Source organism: Polyergus mexicanus, unplaced genomic scaffold, assembly GCF_030449975.1.
Source record: "Polyergus mexicanus isolate NDT 795.1 unplaced genomic scaffold, iyPolMexi1.0 SCAF_1, whole genome shotgun sequence".
NCBI lineage: Eukaryota > Metazoa > Arthropoda > Insecta > Hymenoptera > Formicidae > Polyergus > Polyergus mexicanus.
In genome coordinates, this window is record NW_027223321.1 from 14,153,673 (window position 1) to 14,172,613 (window position 18,941).

The 18,941-nt window shown below is 35.6% G+C and overlaps 1 protein-coding gene and 1 non-coding gene across 2 annotated transcripts in view; one reads left to right on the forward strand and one right to left on the reverse strand.

Moving 5' to 3' along the window:
- The window catches only part of Phlpp (PH domain leucine-rich repeat protein phosphatase), a 65,371-nt gene extending 46,985 nt beyond the window's left edge, over positions 1 to 18,386 (forward strand). The window contains exons 5-17 of the mRNA XM_070302044.1: positions 2,533 to 2,690; positions 3,551 to 3,697; positions 8,851 to 8,998; positions 10,807 to 10,932; positions 11,108 to 11,261; positions 11,396 to 11,456; positions 11,772 to 12,026; positions 12,306 to 12,515; positions 12,842 to 13,004; positions 13,759 to 14,042; positions 14,329 to 15,177; positions 15,656 to 15,890; positions 16,360 to 18,386. Of these exons, the coding sequence (XP_070158145.1) occupies positions 2,533 to 2,690; positions 3,551 to 3,697; positions 8,851 to 8,998; positions 10,807 to 10,932; positions 11,108 to 11,261; positions 11,396 to 11,456; positions 11,772 to 12,026; positions 12,306 to 12,515; positions 12,842 to 13,004; positions 13,759 to 14,042; positions 14,329 to 15,177; positions 15,656 to 15,890; positions 16,360 to 16,815 (3,246 nt within the window). The 3' untranslated portion in view covers positions 16,816 to 18,386. The remainder of the gene's footprint in view (positions 1 to 2,532; positions 2,691 to 3,550; positions 3,698 to 8,850; positions 8,999 to 10,806; positions 10,933 to 11,107; positions 11,262 to 11,395; positions 11,457 to 11,771; positions 12,027 to 12,305; positions 12,516 to 12,841; positions 13,005 to 13,758; positions 14,043 to 14,328; positions 15,178 to 15,655; positions 15,891 to 16,359) is intronic.
- On the reverse strand, positions 10,292 to 10,411 carry LOC138939174 (U5 spliceosomal RNA). The gene has a single exon (XR_011447811.1). It is a non-coding gene; the product is annotated as a U5 spliceosomal RNA (small nuclear RNA).
- Positions 18,387 to 18,941: the final 555 nt, after the last annotated feature.

An 18,941-nucleotide genomic window follows, 5' to 3' on the forward strand; every position in this document is an offset into this window, starting at 1 on the left:
ATCTGATGCGTCCCACGATCGAAAATTAACCGGCCGTCATCGCGCGACGATCGTGCTCGCTCGCTCACTCTCCCGCGATATGACGCGATATCTTGCTCGCTTTTCCTCGTATAATCCTATTTTCCCCTTCATCAATGGTGGCACTTTCCCTAATGGCGTCCCAAAGAAAAGGTTCGCGATTATCACGGCAAACTGCATTATCGCCTAAGAAGGAGTTCTCATTTTCTGCGAATCCTTAGCGTCAAGAAGCTGTCACGTGTCAAAGATTTGTCAAGTTAAGAATAATAATTATTAGTAAGCTAGCTAATTGTTCCCAACTCTAGAGTGATATCAAAAATCATAACTCAATTTAAAAAAAGAGAATAATTCTTCCTGAAAAAAAAAAAATACAAAAGTCCAAGAGTGTAAAACGTAAGATAACATTTTGCGCTCGATTACCTTATTTTCAATCAGGATAAAAAGATAGCATAAGAATTCATTTAAAAGATCCAAGAAGATGTTTATACATATAAATAAAAATACCGAAACGATTGAAAGATCTTTTGTACATTTTCATTTTCCGCCACGATCTCGAAAGTTCGAGGAAAATCGGGGGGAAATTCCTTTTAACGATAATGTTTTTTGTTTTTCCATAAATGTAAATCAAAACACTTTTGTTAGAATCGTCGTCGATGCGATGAAATAATATGGAGCCTATCCGCATTTTCATTTTTCGTTACAGTTTGATTTGATGCGCGATGCGCGTTCGTTCTGCTTTCTAACGATACTTCCGCAGCGGATCTTCCCGTCGTATTGTTTTAGGGAGCTTCTCGTACGCGCGATCGCGGACGAATCTAACGCCGATAAGAAAGCTCTGACTGACGTCTTCATTGTTCGGTTGAAAGTTCGCCGCGCGGACAATGAGGCTGTTCGTAGCCGGCGCAACGAGCAGAACAATACTTGTCGGCACAAATATTGCTCGTGCACCGGCGCTACTTTACGCCGGTTTCTTACAATGAAGTTCAACGAGACTGAATGTATTATGAATCTTTAACTCGAAAGATATATAGCGTGCAAAGAACGCAACGCGGAGACTACATTATTATCATTGGCACGTGTCCAAAATAAACAGATCCGATTAGTAATTAATTCGATGTGCGAGTTAAATTATTTTTAAAAGTAAATTATATTCAATTTTATCGTTCGTTTAAATTTAAATTTTGCAAATGATATGAGTAAATAATTTAATCGTCTTTTTCTCTTAATCTTTTTAATCCCAACTGGATTTTATTAACAAATAATTAATTTACAATTTATCGATTGTCAAAATTATTGTAGAATTCTAGCCAAAGAAAATACAGTTATGTGGCACTCTGTATAGAGGCATAATTTATATATATATAGAAAAGTTTATAAAATATATGTGTACTATATAAATATGTAAAATTTTATGTAAATCTTTTCATTTTATTACGCTCTTTATTTTAGATTTGCGAGTAGCTCGCGTTTAACTTGTACCCATTCCGATAATTGCGTCTCATCGATTGGCCATTTTACAATTTCGAATACGCGAGCGTTCAAGAGAGAACAAATCGGAACAACGTGACGAAATTATAACGTTAAAATTTATTTAAACGTTTGTTTCCGCGAGTACAGACCCTTCACATTTCATTAATCATCGGGTCGTGTGCAATATTGTTAAATTATTGATTCGTTATTAAGCGAGATCCTTCTCGTCTCTAAGCTAACGAACCCTATTGATTTAAGCGTAACTATAACGCTGTAATATACAAAGAATTGTGAGGGAACGGAACGTCATTTATATCAAAATCAATATTAATTAAAATACGATTTACATTTTAAAGGACCGATACAAATTTGACGACAAAAATACACCGATATGAAATTAAATGTACAAAAAACAAAAACAAAAGTGAGCCTTTTTATAAGCGAACTTTTAAATAAAACTATTATATTCCATATAACGAAATTATGTGCTTTGTTTCGCGAATAATAATTGCATCGAATATTTTAATGTTAAACGATTAATTGTGTGCGTCCAATGAGAAAATACACGTGTTCGTGTATTATGTAAGAATAGGCGGCTGTGCAGAAGATGGTGCGTATCAGGAATTTCATTGCTTGATCATGGACAATAATTGTGACAGGAACGATATAGACACGGACTCTTTGGAGTTCGAGGTAAATGGCATATGTGGCTTTATACAAATATCGCGGCTAAAATTTAGCTAACAATATATAATTTAGCTAATAATATATCCAGCAAAATGACATCTCTCAATAATGATATTTCTCTATTTATGTAAGATAAATGTTTTATTTGAAATTATAATATTATGCAATCTAATATAACAATAATTATATATATTTTAATATTATATATTATTAGCATATACAATATTTTTTTCGATTAAATTATTCGCTCGGTGATTTGTTGTAATAAAAACCAGAGAAAGAGAGAGAGAGAGAGGGAGAAGTGTACTATTTTAAATATATTTACTTAAGATATGGTATTTTTCTATATTTTTACAGGCTACGCAGTTGTCATCATGTCCGAAACGATTAGACTTGAGCAAGGGGGGCCTGTCAAGGGTCCCTGAAAGCGCGATTGCTTTCCCAGCAATAGAAGAGCTTGCATTGGGATGGAACCAGTTCAGTAATGTCGATAACAATTTGAAACTTTTACACAGGTACGTACGCGTTCTTCACATCTACATTCATATACTATTAGGTGTACAACTTTGCTTCAGCCGTTTTTTTTCCAAAATTCGAGGCTTTATTGTAAAAAACTTATACATTTATGATTCAAAGTATTGTCCACTCCCAATGATCGTGCCAATTCTTTTTGACTTTGACTCGAGTCTTCATTAAGTAATGCCTCCAATCCTGCATCTTCGAAAACCTTCTCTCTTCCACCGCTATGCCGGTCTTCGACGTGAAAATCACCGTTCTTGAAGCGTCGAAACCACTCACGACACGTTCTTTCACTAATAGCGGCTTCACCATAAGTATTTGAGAGCATTCGATGAGCCTCAGCCGCAGATTTCTTCATATTGAAGCAGAAAATTGAAACCTCTCGCAAATGACGAGAATTTGGCTCGTAAACTGACATTTTCAATCGAGAATAACTTTATGACGCAGACACAAATCGACTAATGTTTCTATGGGGTTATGTTTACAGATGCCCAAGTTTATCGCATGACGTCTATGATCTATTTATTTCGACCACTACTTATCGCTAAAGCCATCTATAAGAAAACGGCGGAAGCAAAGTTGTACACCTAATATTTTTTTTTTTATATACTGAACATGATAGCTCATTTGATTCCTTTTGAAATTAATTTCTTTCTGAAATTAAATCAACTGAAATACGCTTTGAGATAATTAGAGCGGATAGATTAATCCCTCTCCTCTGCTAAGAGCAAGGAAAAGCGCGAGCGCACATCCGATAGCGAAACAAAATGCGGCGAGAAACTACATCGAAACTTTAATTGCTACTTAATTCATACGTAACTCTCTCCATCTCTCTCTTTCTATATTTCCGCGCTAGGTTTCCCAAACTTCGTACCGTCCATCTGGAGTGCAACGATCTCCGTGGAATCCCGAGGGAGCTTCTGGAGTTGCCAGCGCTGACCTATCTTAATCTCTCGGACAACAAGATCGAGATAATTCCGGCTGACATCTGCCAACTGGTCAAGTACGTACATAATTCCTCATGTGCTGTAGTATTTATCTAGCTCAAATTTATTTAAATCAGACAGACTAAAATTTTCTCTTAAATTGGAGATGACCTTTTTGCTTGTTATCAGAAAAGATAGAACCTTATCAGATGTGTGTAAAAGTTATCTAAAATCTATATATATCATGTTACTTGTTTTTCACACATGAATGAATCCTAATTCAAAATTTATATCCGCTTTTTAGTCTCAAGTCCATACAAAAAAAAAAAAAAAAAAAAAAAAACACTGCAACTCGATCTCGAAAATTTCCATTTTTTCCTAAGTTTTATTTATCTCTCGATTTGTGTGATATTAATATTACTGCGCAATAATACGTCATACTCGACGCCTCGATAACACGTTTTAATTTATTGCGCCTTGCGTTCAAAATTAATTGATATTAAACGCTGATATGTCGCATATTTACATTTACGAAATTTATTTTATCAGTCGGTTGTTGCCGATTTGTACATATTGCATTAAAGCGCACACACGGCTAAATTTTCCATCTACGCCACCATCTACGTCACATTTATGCTCGTCAATCTAGGAGCACAATTAATTACCAACACATTAATCACGCGCTATTGTCGATCAGCTCTGATAACGGGCCCCTGTGGAAAATCAGCGCTCGATAATGATCGAGTAACATTGTTAATTCTCGGATTTGATGGAAAACGTATAATGGCTATCGACATTGAAACAAACTCGAAAGAAATATGTAAAAAAAAGATATCGCAATTAGAAAATATATAATAAATAAAACAATTATTTCCATAGTTTCATTCAACTGTGAAAAAAGACAAATTAGAACAAATAAATCCTCATTTATCGATAAATAAATTTTGACGTATAATTTATAATCCTGAAAGAGAGAAATGTAATAATTTTTTAACTTTAATAAAAAAATTTATGGCATCCATCATCTATCAAATTACATCAACTCTTTCTATATATAAAAAAAAAAAAAAAAAAAAAAAAAAATGTAGCCATTATTCTTTTCGATTTATTAAATAATTATTTGATCATCGAACACAAAATAAGAGTAACAAAAAATTGGATATACATATAATAATTGAATTTATTACACATTTGATCTTGTAAATATATCTTTACTCGTCGTTTATTCTGTACTTTGAGGTATCTTACATCGTTGAGCTATTTATCCAAAGTACCATAACGAGAAAGAAAGAAAGAAAGAGAGAGAAGAGAGAGAGAGAGAGAGAGAGAGAGAGAGAGAGAGAGAGAGAGAGAGAGAAGAGAGATCGCAACGAGACACGATACCCAGTCATGTGACTTGGGACAACGCAAAAATTTCCTCCATATTATACAGACAAGGGACCGCACAATCGAAACGGAGATTACGTAAAGTTTCTCGAAAACCGCTTTCCACCGGCCGGAAATGAGGATCCCGGCACTCCGGGAGAAAGGGGAAGGGAAGGAAGTACGGGGTGTGAACACGACGACCGACGATGACGACGCTGCACGCGTGCGCACCTATGTACGCAAGATACAAAAGTGCCTCTTCATACATCGTTCACCATCGACGAATCTAAAGGCAAATTTACAGATTTTGACAATCGTCGGAAATAAGTAACATCTCTTTCTTTCTCTCATTCTCTCTCTCTCTCTCTTTCAACAAATAATTATATAAATAAATAATTATGTATATAATAATATAATTATATATATAATAATTATATATATAAATAAATGTCTGTTCAACTGTATCGTCGAAGACAAGATAATTAAAGCCTTGGCATTGCTGATCCATTATCTGAATTACAATTGATAATAGCAATCCCAAATTATTGTTACATACAAAACATGAATCTCTCGTTTATCAGAAAATGGGCCTTCACGAAATACTCGAAAGTCAGTGCTCGAAAAAATGCTGTCAGTTACATAATAAATTCCAACGACTCGTTTTGTATGATCTTGGATTGTAGCATCTTAGATTACGAGCTTTTTCCGAGTTGTCATTGTCTGGGAGATAAATCACTCGTCGAAGAATCTGATTTCGCCGCTTCTTAACTCGCGCGCGACGATTTCCACCTGACATGAGTCGTCTCGCGCCAGTGCATCGACGTACGAGGCGACTCCTGGTATTGCTCAACCCCCACTTGTGCTTCTACCAAAGGAAGAGTCGGCATTTTAAAGCAATTTTACACGATTCACTTTCGACGATCGCTTGAAATTGGACAGGAGTGTTCGAAGAACGAAGGAAAACCGCGAGCAATCATCTGAATTGAAGATTATATACAACGATAATAATACGGGGATGGAGAAGAGAGCTCTTGTCATTTCAGGGTATACCTAGTAAGAACAAAGGATTCTCAAAGACAAAGGATCTTAGAGAAACTTAAATCTTTATAATGTCCCTGGTATAATTGAATTCGCCTTTTTTTAATTTGCACTAATAATGCAATTAATTTTCTCGCGCAAAGATTCCGCTATTCCCGCGATGACAATACTGATGACATTGTCGGCTATCTGAACAACTCAAATGTCCAGAGTAATTCCTCGCAATCTCTCCGATATAAAGCGCGAATATTTTCAAAATTATCTCGAGCCCCGGAAATTCGGGCGGAACATTTTAACGGATACGTCCTATATCAAGTATTATTCCACGAGCGGCGTAACTTGTTACGCAACTTGTTATTCATCCAGGGTTTAAAGTATTACGTGTAACGAGGATTTTGCACCGATCGCCGTCGCTGTCGCTGTCGGTTCATGTTTGCATCGAGCCCCACGGCGTATTATCGTCCCGCTTCGTACAGGAGAACAATTTCTGTCGTGTTACATCAGAGTGGTCAGCCAACCCATCCTCGCGCGTTCATGCCGCCTCCCTCTCTCGTTTCTTTCCTCGCTACTTGAAAATCCTCGAGAGGAGAATAAGCTTGCCTTTCAACCGACCTCCTTAGTCCTCGAAAGAACCGTCGCGAGCGTGCATCTTTACGGTTGCGGAAACCCCGCCACCGGAAATCCCGCGGTCGCGAGAAGTTGCGATGGAGCTTTTTCAGCCGATGATCGAGACAACGCGTTCGACGATTCTAAAAATTCGCACGTGACTTTGGAATCGATGAATCGAGAAAATATCATCGTGTGTCGTGAAAATTTTAAAATATATATCGCGCAAAAATTTAGATAAACATATATATATATATTAATTTTACACAAAAAAGTGTACGATTTGTGATCCGAAAAAAAATCATCCTGTCAAGTTACGATGTAACTTATAGCGAAAACATAATGTTGATTGCGATGAGCTTGGACACTCCAGGACTTTGTAGCATTCGGAAAAAAATGCAACATCGTCAAGTGTAATCGAGAGGATAGATCATTAATGTTAAAAAATCCTTAGTACATCTCTGTATAAATCGTATTATATGCGTGTATTTGTATAACACTTAATCGTTTAGTATAAAAAAAAAGAGATCAACGATATAAAACAGTGATATCGATAAGATGCTAAAATATAATAGAATAACATAAAGTTACTAGAGAGTAAATATTTGCGGTGTAAAGTTTCAAAAATGTTCAAATTTTCCCTACGAGTTGCATATGTGTGATAAATTATTAAAGCAACGATAATCGATAGAAATTATAAAAAGAAGAAATATATTTGCAAAAATCAGATCTATAGAATATGTAAACACAAACGTTTCCTCAACGATATCACCTTACGATAACCATCGTTTAAGAAAATATTCCACATAAACTTAACGTTACCTCGCTCTTACAAACGAGCGTGTACGCAGCAAGAAAACAACGAGAAATGTCAAGATAGGTGAGAAGTGACGAGTGCGCGTTTTAAAATGAGACGACAATGGACTTTAAAAAATAAACACCATTAACGCTTAAAAATGCCACATTTACTTTCGATCTACCATAATTCACATAATTTTCTTTAATCTTTCCGCTTTCTCTGTATTTTTATTAATAATTCATAATTAGATATATTTCTGTTTGTTTTATCATAATTATTTCTCCAGCTATTTATCGCAACACATAATTTATATCTTTTAGAAATGTTTTATAATTGTAAATCTTGTATAGATGTTCTTTCTACAATATTTATATCAATTTTTAATCGTTTACCTTCTTACTTCTTTTACATTATTGAAGATTTTGAAAACTTGTTAGCAAAGATTTCCAATTTTTTAATTGTCTATGATTCAAAAGCTATTAACTCACATTGTCGCTGAAAAAATAATCAATTATCAGCTGATCGACGAATTTATGAATGAAAAGAATAATGTGTACATTTTGACGAAGAAATAAAAATTTCTTCCTACTACCGATCGTTATTACTTTAATGGCAAAAATCGAAAGTTAGTTCGACGACACGGATGCTTACGGCAACGAAGTTTTCACTATAATTCGAAACTTTCTACTCAAGTGCACATCCTGTGGTAGGCTCGCTTCGTTTAGGTTCACCGATTCGCGTGTCCGAAGCTTCGCGAAAAGTTACACCGCTATACACGCTACGCCGTAAAAATTACAATCTGCGAGCAAACTCTTTTGCGAGAAACGCACATAAACGTTTCTTTCATTAATATTTTAATTAAATATGGTCAAGAAGAGTTCTGAAGATACTTGATAAAGATTTTATCTAATGAAAAATAATAAACTAATTGATAAATTTTTGCCACATGATTTTTACGTTGTATAAATCAAGTTTTCATATCCTGACAGATTTTGCGATATCCCGTATTTTTTTGATAAATTTTTTTTATATCAGAAATATTATGTGTGAAATACATACTTCACATTCGAGAAAACAACGTAGCGGAGAGAAAAATGCAAAAAATTTATTTTTTAAATATTAGAAATATTAACTTATATATAATATGTAGAAAAAAATATCTATATATATATTTATAGAATTATATTAACTTGTTTCGATATCGGAAAAGAAATATTTTTTCTGTAACGTTAACTTACAAAGCTATTTGAACCTTCTTAGTCTCTCTCTCTCTCTCTCTCTTTCTTTTTTCTCTTGCTCTCTCTAAATAGAAATTAATCTTCTGAACATTTATATTTTTGAAATAACACGTGACACACACATATTTTGTTAATCTATTTATGATACAAAATCTTTGTTCGTTAAACATAATGATTGTTACAGTCTGAAAGAGCTGATCCTTGATCGTAATGGCATCAAAGACCTACCCGATGAAGTGACCCGACTGAAAAACCTGAGGAATATTTCCATAGTCGGAAATTTACTCAGCACTGCACCGTCCTTTTTCAACATGCGAGCCCTCGCACTGACGGTATGTCAAAGCATCTTATGGTATTGTCTAACGAATCGAGTTAACAATAAATTCACGATATTTATAGCATTTTCGAAACTCGCTTCAAATTACCTATAAATCGTGAAAGAATTCGAAAATATCGGGAAAGATCTCGAGATTCTATTTACCATATAAATTCATGTGGCGCGTAATATCAAAAACGTTTGTGAAAAATCGGAATACGGATACACATTATTAGGGCGTGTAAAATTGTAAATTTTCTATGTTTTCGAATTTTATCGTTAATTGTAAATTATCTAAAGCGAGCTTAACATTTCATTAAATTGTAGTAAGCGCGATAAAACGGAAGAACTTCTGCTAACGTGAAGTCGATAAGTTCTAAGAATTTTTTATTGATCCGTTCTATATTAAACCTTGACCGTCGCGGTTCAGCTCAACTATTCCCACATGTGTCTAACTTTCAATTATTGTCTATACTTATAAATGCTAAAACATACGCAACAAAATATGTTTCGCCTGTAATACGCGCTTTGCTTTTAAAATCAAAAGAAAATCTATTAGGTGTACAACTTTGCTTCCGCCGTTTTTTTTTCCGAAATTCGAGGCTTTATTGTAAAAAACTGCTTATACATTTATGATTCAAAGTATTGTCCATCGTGCCAATTCTTTTTGACTTTGACTCGAGTCTTCATTGAGTAATGCCTCCAATTCTGCATCTTCGAAAACCTTCTCTCTTCCACCGCTATGCCGGTCTTCGACGTGAAGATCACCGTTCTCGAAGCGTTGAAACCACTCACGACACGTTCTTTCACTAATAGCGGCTTCACCATAAGTATTTGAGAGCATTCGATGAGCCTCAGCCGCGGATTTCTTCATATTGAAGCAGAAAATTAAAACCTCCCGCAAATGACGAGAATTTGGCTCGTAAACTGACATTTTCAATCGAGAATAACTTTATGACGCAGACACAAATCGACTAATGTTTCTATGGGGTTACGTTGACAGATGCCCAAGTTTATTGCATGACGTCTATGATCTATTTATTTCGATCACTCCTTACCGCTAAAGCCATCTATAGGAAAACGGCGGAAGCAAAGTTGTACACCTAATAGGAAATTTCAATTAAAAAGTTTAAGTATTTTAATTTTCTCGTATCTATGGAAATTTATTAATAAATTATATAATTTATATTATATAAAATTTATCGCCACAAAAGCATTATTAATGTTATAATTATTGATTAATTAATCTTTTTCTATTATTCTATATACAATATATATATTTTGCTAAATTAATTTTAGATTTATTTATGACCCAGCTATCGCCGGGTGCTACCGAAAAATTTTTAAAATTCAGTAAGTGTTCCCCTCCACGGAAATCTTTAGTAAAAGGCGAAAGATTTATTCGTCCATTGAAGGGAAACCAGAATGTCAAAGCGAGCTCGTGGCTGTCCTTATATATACAAACAACCGAATTTCACATACAAGAAACATTTCTACTCAGTGGACATCTATCGGCCATATCCAAAACTAACACTCGGCATTCGTTTCGACTCGACGAGGCCAATGGCCCATATAAGGCGCCTTTGTAATACAAATATACGCCGATCAGAGAAATTTAGAAAAAGGAAAAAAACTTTCGCGATATTTCTGAACATTTTTCTCGTTAATTAACTTTGTCAACTTTATAAACTTTAAATTTGTAAACATATACATTTTTTGTAATTTTTTTTTTTTTTTTTTTTTTGTGAATTTTCAATTCTGGATGTTTCGACTCTTTCAAATTTCTAAGATGAATATTATTTATCCTTGTATGATAATTGACAGGAAGTTCTGTCAAAGACAGATCATGGAAAGGCTTACAAGGAGGAGAAAGCGATGCATAATAATTTACACAAAATCAATCTAAGAAACAATCAACTGAAGGGAAATATAATCTTGGGAAATTACGGCGTAAGTTTATCTCTGCTATATAAAACACTCTTTTTTTTTCTTTTCAATTTCTTATATTGTATTTATCATTCTCTAATTGGCAAACGTTTTGTTGAGAAAAAAATTAAATCAGAAAATCATACCGTCAAGTGACTCTATTATTTTTTCCTGCTCACAACTGTTGCGAAATACAAAGAATCTCACGCATTTGGATGTGAGCGAAAATAGCATTGAAAAATTGGACATTAGTGCCCTGCAAGAATTGAGAAGCGTACGCTGTGCTCGAAATCATCTAACGGAATTGACTCTTTGCGGCCGAAATCTTATATCACTCATCGCTGGAAATAATAGTGAGTATAAACTTTTATATATGTTTTTAGTTAAGTCGGTTTTTAAATCGGTATTTAAAAATAGCGAGGGAAAAAAAAGCAGAATTAAACGAATTAGATTAAAATACATAATAAAATAAATCCTATTGTTACAGAATTGAAAAAGCTAATTGTCGAACCTGTGCCAACTAATCTGGAGCATCTGGATATTTCTTAGTAAGTAAATATATTATATATATATATATATATATATATATATAATAATAGATATAAATTTTTTCGAAATGTATATTTTTTTCTTTATATATTTGAAAGTTGATTTTTTTTTTTACTTTTTTTATATTTATTGTTAAAAGTATACGAAAATTTCTGAAGAGAATTTATTTAGCACGCTATTTAATCAAATATATTTCAGCTAATCATTTAATAATAAATTATCAGAGTTGATATATTTCTGTTTTATTATTTTGTTAATTTTTGTCTTACGTAGAAATTATATACACAATTATATGCAATTATGTACACTTTCAGCAATAATTTAGACGCATTGCCGGAATGGATGACTGAATTGCCAGCACTGCGCGTTCTTTTCGCATCGCACAACGCACTGACAGCTCTACCGGATAGACTGCTGTCACAGCCATCGAGATTGGAAGTTCTTCATTTGCCTCACAACCGATTACAAGCCTTACCGCCGCCCAGAAGGCCATTGAACATCGTTCATCTGACTCTTCAGGGCAATATGTTAACTACGCTACCGACTAGCTTTTTCGCTAATACTGAAAAGTAAGACATCAATCTTTCTCGCTGTTATACATGGACTCATCTATCAAGATAATAATAATATTGTATCTCTCATTTATATGCAACAATGATGAAGAAATGTGTGCGTTATATAAATTTGAAGAGAATCGATCTTAAGAGAAAATTAAAGTTTCCAACGTATGTATGCGTTAAGAAATTATATTTACCACTGTAACTATATCCGAAGTGAACTATTCTCGTTCCCTTCGTCGTAAACTGCGACCAAGACTTTACGCCTCGCACTTACGAACCCCTTTCCAGGATGAAAGTTTTGAACATCTCCAACAATCGGCTCTCCGAACTACCGTATCGCGGGGAAGCCGGCAGGAGCCATCAGGGATCGCATACCTTGGAGAAATTATATGTCACGGCGAATTGCCTGACCGATACCGCCCTAGACGCTCTCGCCAAGTTCACATCCCTGAGAATTCTTCATATTGCTTACAACACCCTAGATACGTTACCGGAAAGGTGAGCGTATACCTATTTTATGCTGAAGGAGAAAAACAACGATCTAATCCCATATTGAGATACAATAAAATATAAAAATGTGTAATAAAAAAAATTCATTTTTCAAGAAACTATCGTCTTATCTCTTTTTCGAATAACTTCATTTATATTAATTATCGATTATCGTTTTTCTCAATTAAATTATACAATATAAGATTAAAGATAAGATTAATTTGCATAAGATAAAAATCCGAATACTATTTTATCGCGCGTGTGTTGCATGATAACGTAAACAACATATTCAATGCTATTTACAATGTTTAAAACTAATGCGAAAAATCTTGCAGCTGCATAGCCGCGTGGAGCGACCTAGAAGAATTGGTGCTGTCCGGAAACCGATTACAGTATCTTCCGGACAACGTAGCTAATTTGCAACACTTGCGCGTGCTGCGCGTGCATTCTAATCGGCTGTTAACATGCCCCACCTTCGCTAAAACGGCGTCCTTGAAGGTGAGACTCTACACGTGCAAACGTTAGTCGTATATCGAGCAATTTGCAATTTGTATGTTAGGTAAACGAGACACCAACACCGAAATCGCGAAATATAAATTTAAGAGACTGTTACACATTGTCCTCTTATTTAAGCGGAAAGGATATATATGCGAAAGATGTTTATCGACTCTATCAAGATGCTAATTGAATCTTCGTATTTATACGGAGTTGGCCTAGAAAGGAAAAGATTCGCAGTAATTATCTCTTTAGACGTATACCTTTTATGTAAACGCGGATCTAAATTATGATTAAAAAATGTGCGTAAGAAGATAAAAATTCTAATTAAATTATACGTAATATTCGAAAATGCGCGCAATTTTTTCAATTTTTAAGTATATGGATTATAAAACTATATTTTCTCTCTATATTACAATCTCTAATTTTTATTATGTCATGTATCTGTATATATCGAACAAAATAATCTTTATTCAATCGAATAATAATTATTGATAATATTCTTAAGAATATTGATACATATGGTTCTTATTCGATGGAATATATTTCATAAAAATGTAATAATTCCAAAGTGTTCGTTTACAACGTAGAAGAACGCGTAAAGGTTATTTAATAAATAAATTTTAATAAAATATAATTTAATTTAAATAAATATGAGAAATATAAACATATTAATAATATAAATATGATACGAGAGTAAATATATGTATGACATATGTGTGTAACGCAAAATACGTTCTTATCATCTCATCTATAGGTGCTAGATCTCGCGCACAATCAACTGGATAGGGTAAATCTTGCCACGCTAGTGCCGCCGCAATTGCAATTTCTCGATATATCCTGCAATTCCCGATTACACGTGGATCCACGACAATTCCAAGTCTATAGATCTCAGAGACCGATATCTCTGGTGGACGTATCTGGACAAAACAGACCCAGCCTACCGTCTCATCCGCATCAACAGGAAATTGTCGTGGCTGAGAAGAATGCCGAACAACCGTGGCGGTTAGGCTTCTCGGAAACTGCGGGCTCTCGCGAAAAGTAGTTATTTAATGACGAATATACATATAATATATGATATTTCTTCCCGCGAAGAAAAATAGAAAGTTATAAGAAATTGGTAGATAGACAAAAAATATTAATTTTTCTGTTCTATTTATTTATCTATCTATCTATTTTATTTTTGCCGTTCTTTTTTTTTTTTTTTATTAAGTAGATTAATTCATTTTTACGAGAAAAATCTAATTATCTATCTCTCGCAGAACACGAATAATATCGGAACGCGCATTATTCTAGAGGCTTAAAGAAATCTTATATTTGCACGCAGGCTGTACATTTCTCAAGTACGAATGCCGTCCTTCTGTAACGTCGAAGGTCTGTTCGGCATTTTCGACGGCGGTTCGAATCAGGAAATGCCCAGTGCCCTTCAAGAGATGATTCCGCGCCTCTTGCTGGAGGAACGAACAATACGGGAAACGTCGAAGGAGTACCTAAAGTACACCTTATTGTCGGCACACAGAGAGCTCAGGGAGAAGGGTCAGAAATACGGCGTGGATGCGACTCTCGTCCATGTAGTGAAACTACCATCACAGCAGGGATACCCAAAATCCTCGATCAAGTACTCGCTGAAGGTGGCTTCCTCCGGGGAGGCGAAAGCCGTCCTTTGTCGAGCGGCCGGTCCCTTGACCCTCGCCGCGTCTAAGAAAGCTAGAGAATCGGTTAAAAATCAATTAGGCAACGCTGCCATGTTCCCGCTAGTCGTGCCCGATCCGATATATGAGGAAGCGACGTTGGAGGACGACGACGAGTTCGTCATAGTCGCTAATCGAAGATTATGGGAAGTCCTGAGCATCCAAGAGGCCGTGAGGGAGGCCAGAGCCGAGGCCAGTCCCGTTTTGGCCGCGAAGAGGCTACAGGATTTGGCGCAAGCCTACGGCGCCGAGGACAATCTGAGCGTCATCGTCGTGAGATTGGCCGGGCCAAATCCAGGTGACATGGATCAGCTGATGCGCGAGCTGAGACACGTCGTTGGAAAAAATAGAGGTCAAACCGGCGACGGCGCGTGTTCCTGTCCTTGTTGCCTGCCACCGGCACCTCACAAGCCTCCGGCGGCCTGCTGTTGTCACGCAAGCGATGGCTATTATCTTAATGGCGTGTTAAAGAATATAGTGAGCAGGTAAGAGTAAAAAACAAGATGACGCAAACATATCGTTATGTATATGGTAAAAAGCTTGATGGCGGACAAAGCGATCGATATGTCGCGAATTTATGCAGCGTGAAAATATACAAGTATATACTATATAAAATATGCAACTAAACAAAATACTTGTATCTTCTACCAGTTTTATAATTTTTATTATATGTTTAAATATTTTGAAATAATTATATCTTGAAAATTAATATATGTAACACATATATTAATTAATTATAACAAGTATTATAATTAGTTGAGAAGAATCGGTAGCAATTTTTTACAAGGTTCAAGTTTCTGAGATCAAAAACTGGCCCCTCTATCAAAAATTTCTAAATTTCTTTTTTTTTTTTATTAAAAAGAATCTAATTTTACTGCTATATATAATATTCATGGAAAAAAATTAAAAGATTTTATTCCTCTCGATAAAAATTGTAATAAAATGTATTTTTTTCCTTTGCAGATCCAACAAGGTTCACGGAGGTTCCGGAAGATACTTTAAGAATTCTAGATCAACACAAGAGAACGAAAGCCCTTCCTACGGAGACGATCGCAGTTCACCGAGCGGGCAGTCCGATCAAGCTAGCGACAGTACTTTCAAGTCTCGCCATCCATCAGGAAGGATGTGGACGGGAAGCGCGGCTTCCAGAGCGACGAATAAAGCTCACCAGAGCGTTCTCGTGCAAGAGACGCGAAAGGTAAACCTCTCGAATATCTCTATTAATTTGCTCTCAAAAAACTTTACAGAAGAATACACCGACACGCGGCACACATGTGGAAAAGCGCTGTAAAAGTCGCGATTCTTTCTATCGAAGTAGCAAATATTGAAGAAGAAATGTTGAGCCACGAAATATACAAGAATATGATTATAAGGAATATAAACGAATAAAAAAATATGTTGAGGAAAAGTCATTAAGTATGTTACAAATGATTATTGAAAAATATTCCGCTACATTATCTGTCATCAAGTTGGATTGTGTCAACAATCTCTGCCACAATCAGAAACTAATTTATTCCATTTATAGCTATCCTACATCCATTTGTGTATGTAAATATTGTGTGTCTATTGACTAATGACTTATGTTAGCAAAATTTTTTTCAATAATCATTTGTCACATACTTAATGATTTGCCTTCGTTTTCATATATGGTACTTCCTCTTTTTCAGGTATCACCGTGCATGCCTACTCAGGAGGACGCCGTCTCGGAGAGATCCGGTGTCCTGAGCGAGGAGCAGTTCCGTTGCTGGGAATACATGCTCGAGCAAAATACCCAGCTGTTATTCGACAAGGAGCTGGACACGCTGACGAAGGCGCCGTTGCGGCAGGCGAGGTCGACGCCGCAGCTGAGCGGCGGCAACTTGCCCTTCCTGTCAAAGAGATTCGGCAGTGCGAGATCTTTCAATCCTACGCTACCGCGACCGCCGGTCGTACGTTTCGGTAGCGGGCGAAGATTACTGAATGGCGGACCGAATGCAGCTTATTTCGGCAGCCTTCAGAGGCTGATGCCTTATAATCTGGAGTATGACTTCGCCGTTATCCAAGAGAGAAGCGGCATGGACTCGCTCGAGCAGGACGCCACGAGGATGCAACAATATTGGGGAGTGGCCACTACTGAACTATAATGTCGAGGATCTAATATTGACGTAACAAGAGGAGGACAACGAGAGAAATAAGATAGAGATGCGAACTCGAACGCAAGTCTACGCGATTTGACGATGAACGAGGATTAAAGGGATGTGCCCTCTTTATAGAATCGCGGAAGAAATCCTACTTCGAAGAGAGAGAAGCTTTCATATTATTGTGATTTCATTGTATATTTAATTGCGATCATGCAACTCGACGGCCGGCGTAAAGCCATTTGTTTGAATATCGAAAGACGACAGATTAATTCCGGCGAACAATCCAATAATCGGGAGTAATTTATCTCGGATAACTCGCGACGCGACGGCGCGAAGTAATTGCACTTCCGTAGTCCGATTATCACATTGGAAGGCGTAATTAATAGAATACAGCGAGACAGAGCGGAACGTCGTCAAGCGCAAACGCGCGGCAATCCCATTGATATCGATCGTACTGATAACAATGACGCGGTAACAACAAGCCGCAAGATTCTTCGTGCAACCAACGTGCGACGAGAGACAGCAGGATTTATATATAACGTAACTTTGTAATCTACCACAACCGAATCCCGTGTAAATAAAGAGAGCGCGATCCTTTTACGTTATACAAAGCCCGCTTTATCCCTTTATAACGGTAGATACTGCGTAAATCGCGAAATAACTTTACGACGTACGCGAAAAGATTCCGCAGAGGATGGGCCAAGTAAAAGTAAGAGATTGAAGAGAAATTCGTTCGTAATCTTCGACTTGACGTTTTCTTTTTCTCTTTTTTTTTTTTTTTAAATTGTCAATTTCTCGCGCGGATTCCCTTTTACGTTGTTTTGCGTTATTTCATAAATCTCTATTATAACCGATTCGTTCCTCTATATTTTTTTACCGCGTGTTTCGTCTCTTTTTCTTTTTCTTTTTTTTTTCATAAAGTTTTAGAATTATATTTTGTACATACAGGAGATTCTCTCTTATATTTACGCATACAAGTATAATTTATAATATATTTGTATGCCGTGTAACACTTTTTTTACGATAAGTTGTCGATAATGCCGAGAAATACGTGATACTAATGGACGCAATGTACGGGACGATCTCGTGCTTTCAACGTTGCAACAATACGTACGCACTATAATATCGATATCTTGGCTTACAATATACAGGGTTGTCTCTAATGTAATCGCGTCATCTCGTTTATAAGATAATTCATTTTGTGTGAAACGTTATATTGAATCGATTAAAATATTGATTGATACTTTTTTTTTTTATACGAAAGACAATTATTTTTTATAAATATAAAGATATTTTTGTATTTTTTAACGTAATGTAGAATGTGTCCCGGGAAAAGTATGTTCCAATAACAGATTTTATATATATATTTGTCTAAAGTGTGAGAATATCCTTCAAATCTAAAGACAGAGTTAGTTGAAGAACAAATAAAATTTACCATAAAAAATTAATTAAACTGTTTAATGTAGAATAATATAAAATAGGAAAAACCTTCTAAATTGATGATATTTGATATATGTATACATATACAGGGTGGGGCATTTATATTGAGACACCTAAATAACTAAAAAATAAAGCAAGATAGAAAGAAATGTTTCGGACAAAAGTTGTTCGGTTCTAAGGGGGTCATATAAGATGGTGCCATTAGTTTGACCTTGGGTGGAGGCGCTTCGGAGATTTCAATGTCAATCTTGTTTTATTTTCTTTACACCAATTGATGCCTCTCATTTTTTTGAGCTTAAAATATTAAGGTAACATTATTGCAAAATAAATAATTTTATGAGATATCTCATAATTTATGTGTAAAATTACGTCAAAGTAAAGTAATGAAATAAAGTATAAAATATCTCGTAAACTATTAAACTTTTGGCCATCATATCCCTATAACTTTTTATGCAGAATATTGCAAGGAATCGATTTATGTAAAAAAATTGGGGTATTTCCGTTTAAAAAAATAAGATTGACATTGAAATCTCCGAAGCGCCTCCGCCCAAGATTAAATTAATGGCACCATCTTATGACCTCCTTAGAATCGAACAACTTTTGTCCGAAATATTTCTTTCTATCTTGCTTTATTTTTTAGATATTTAGGTGTCTCAATATAAATGCCCCACCCTGTATATATAATAAAA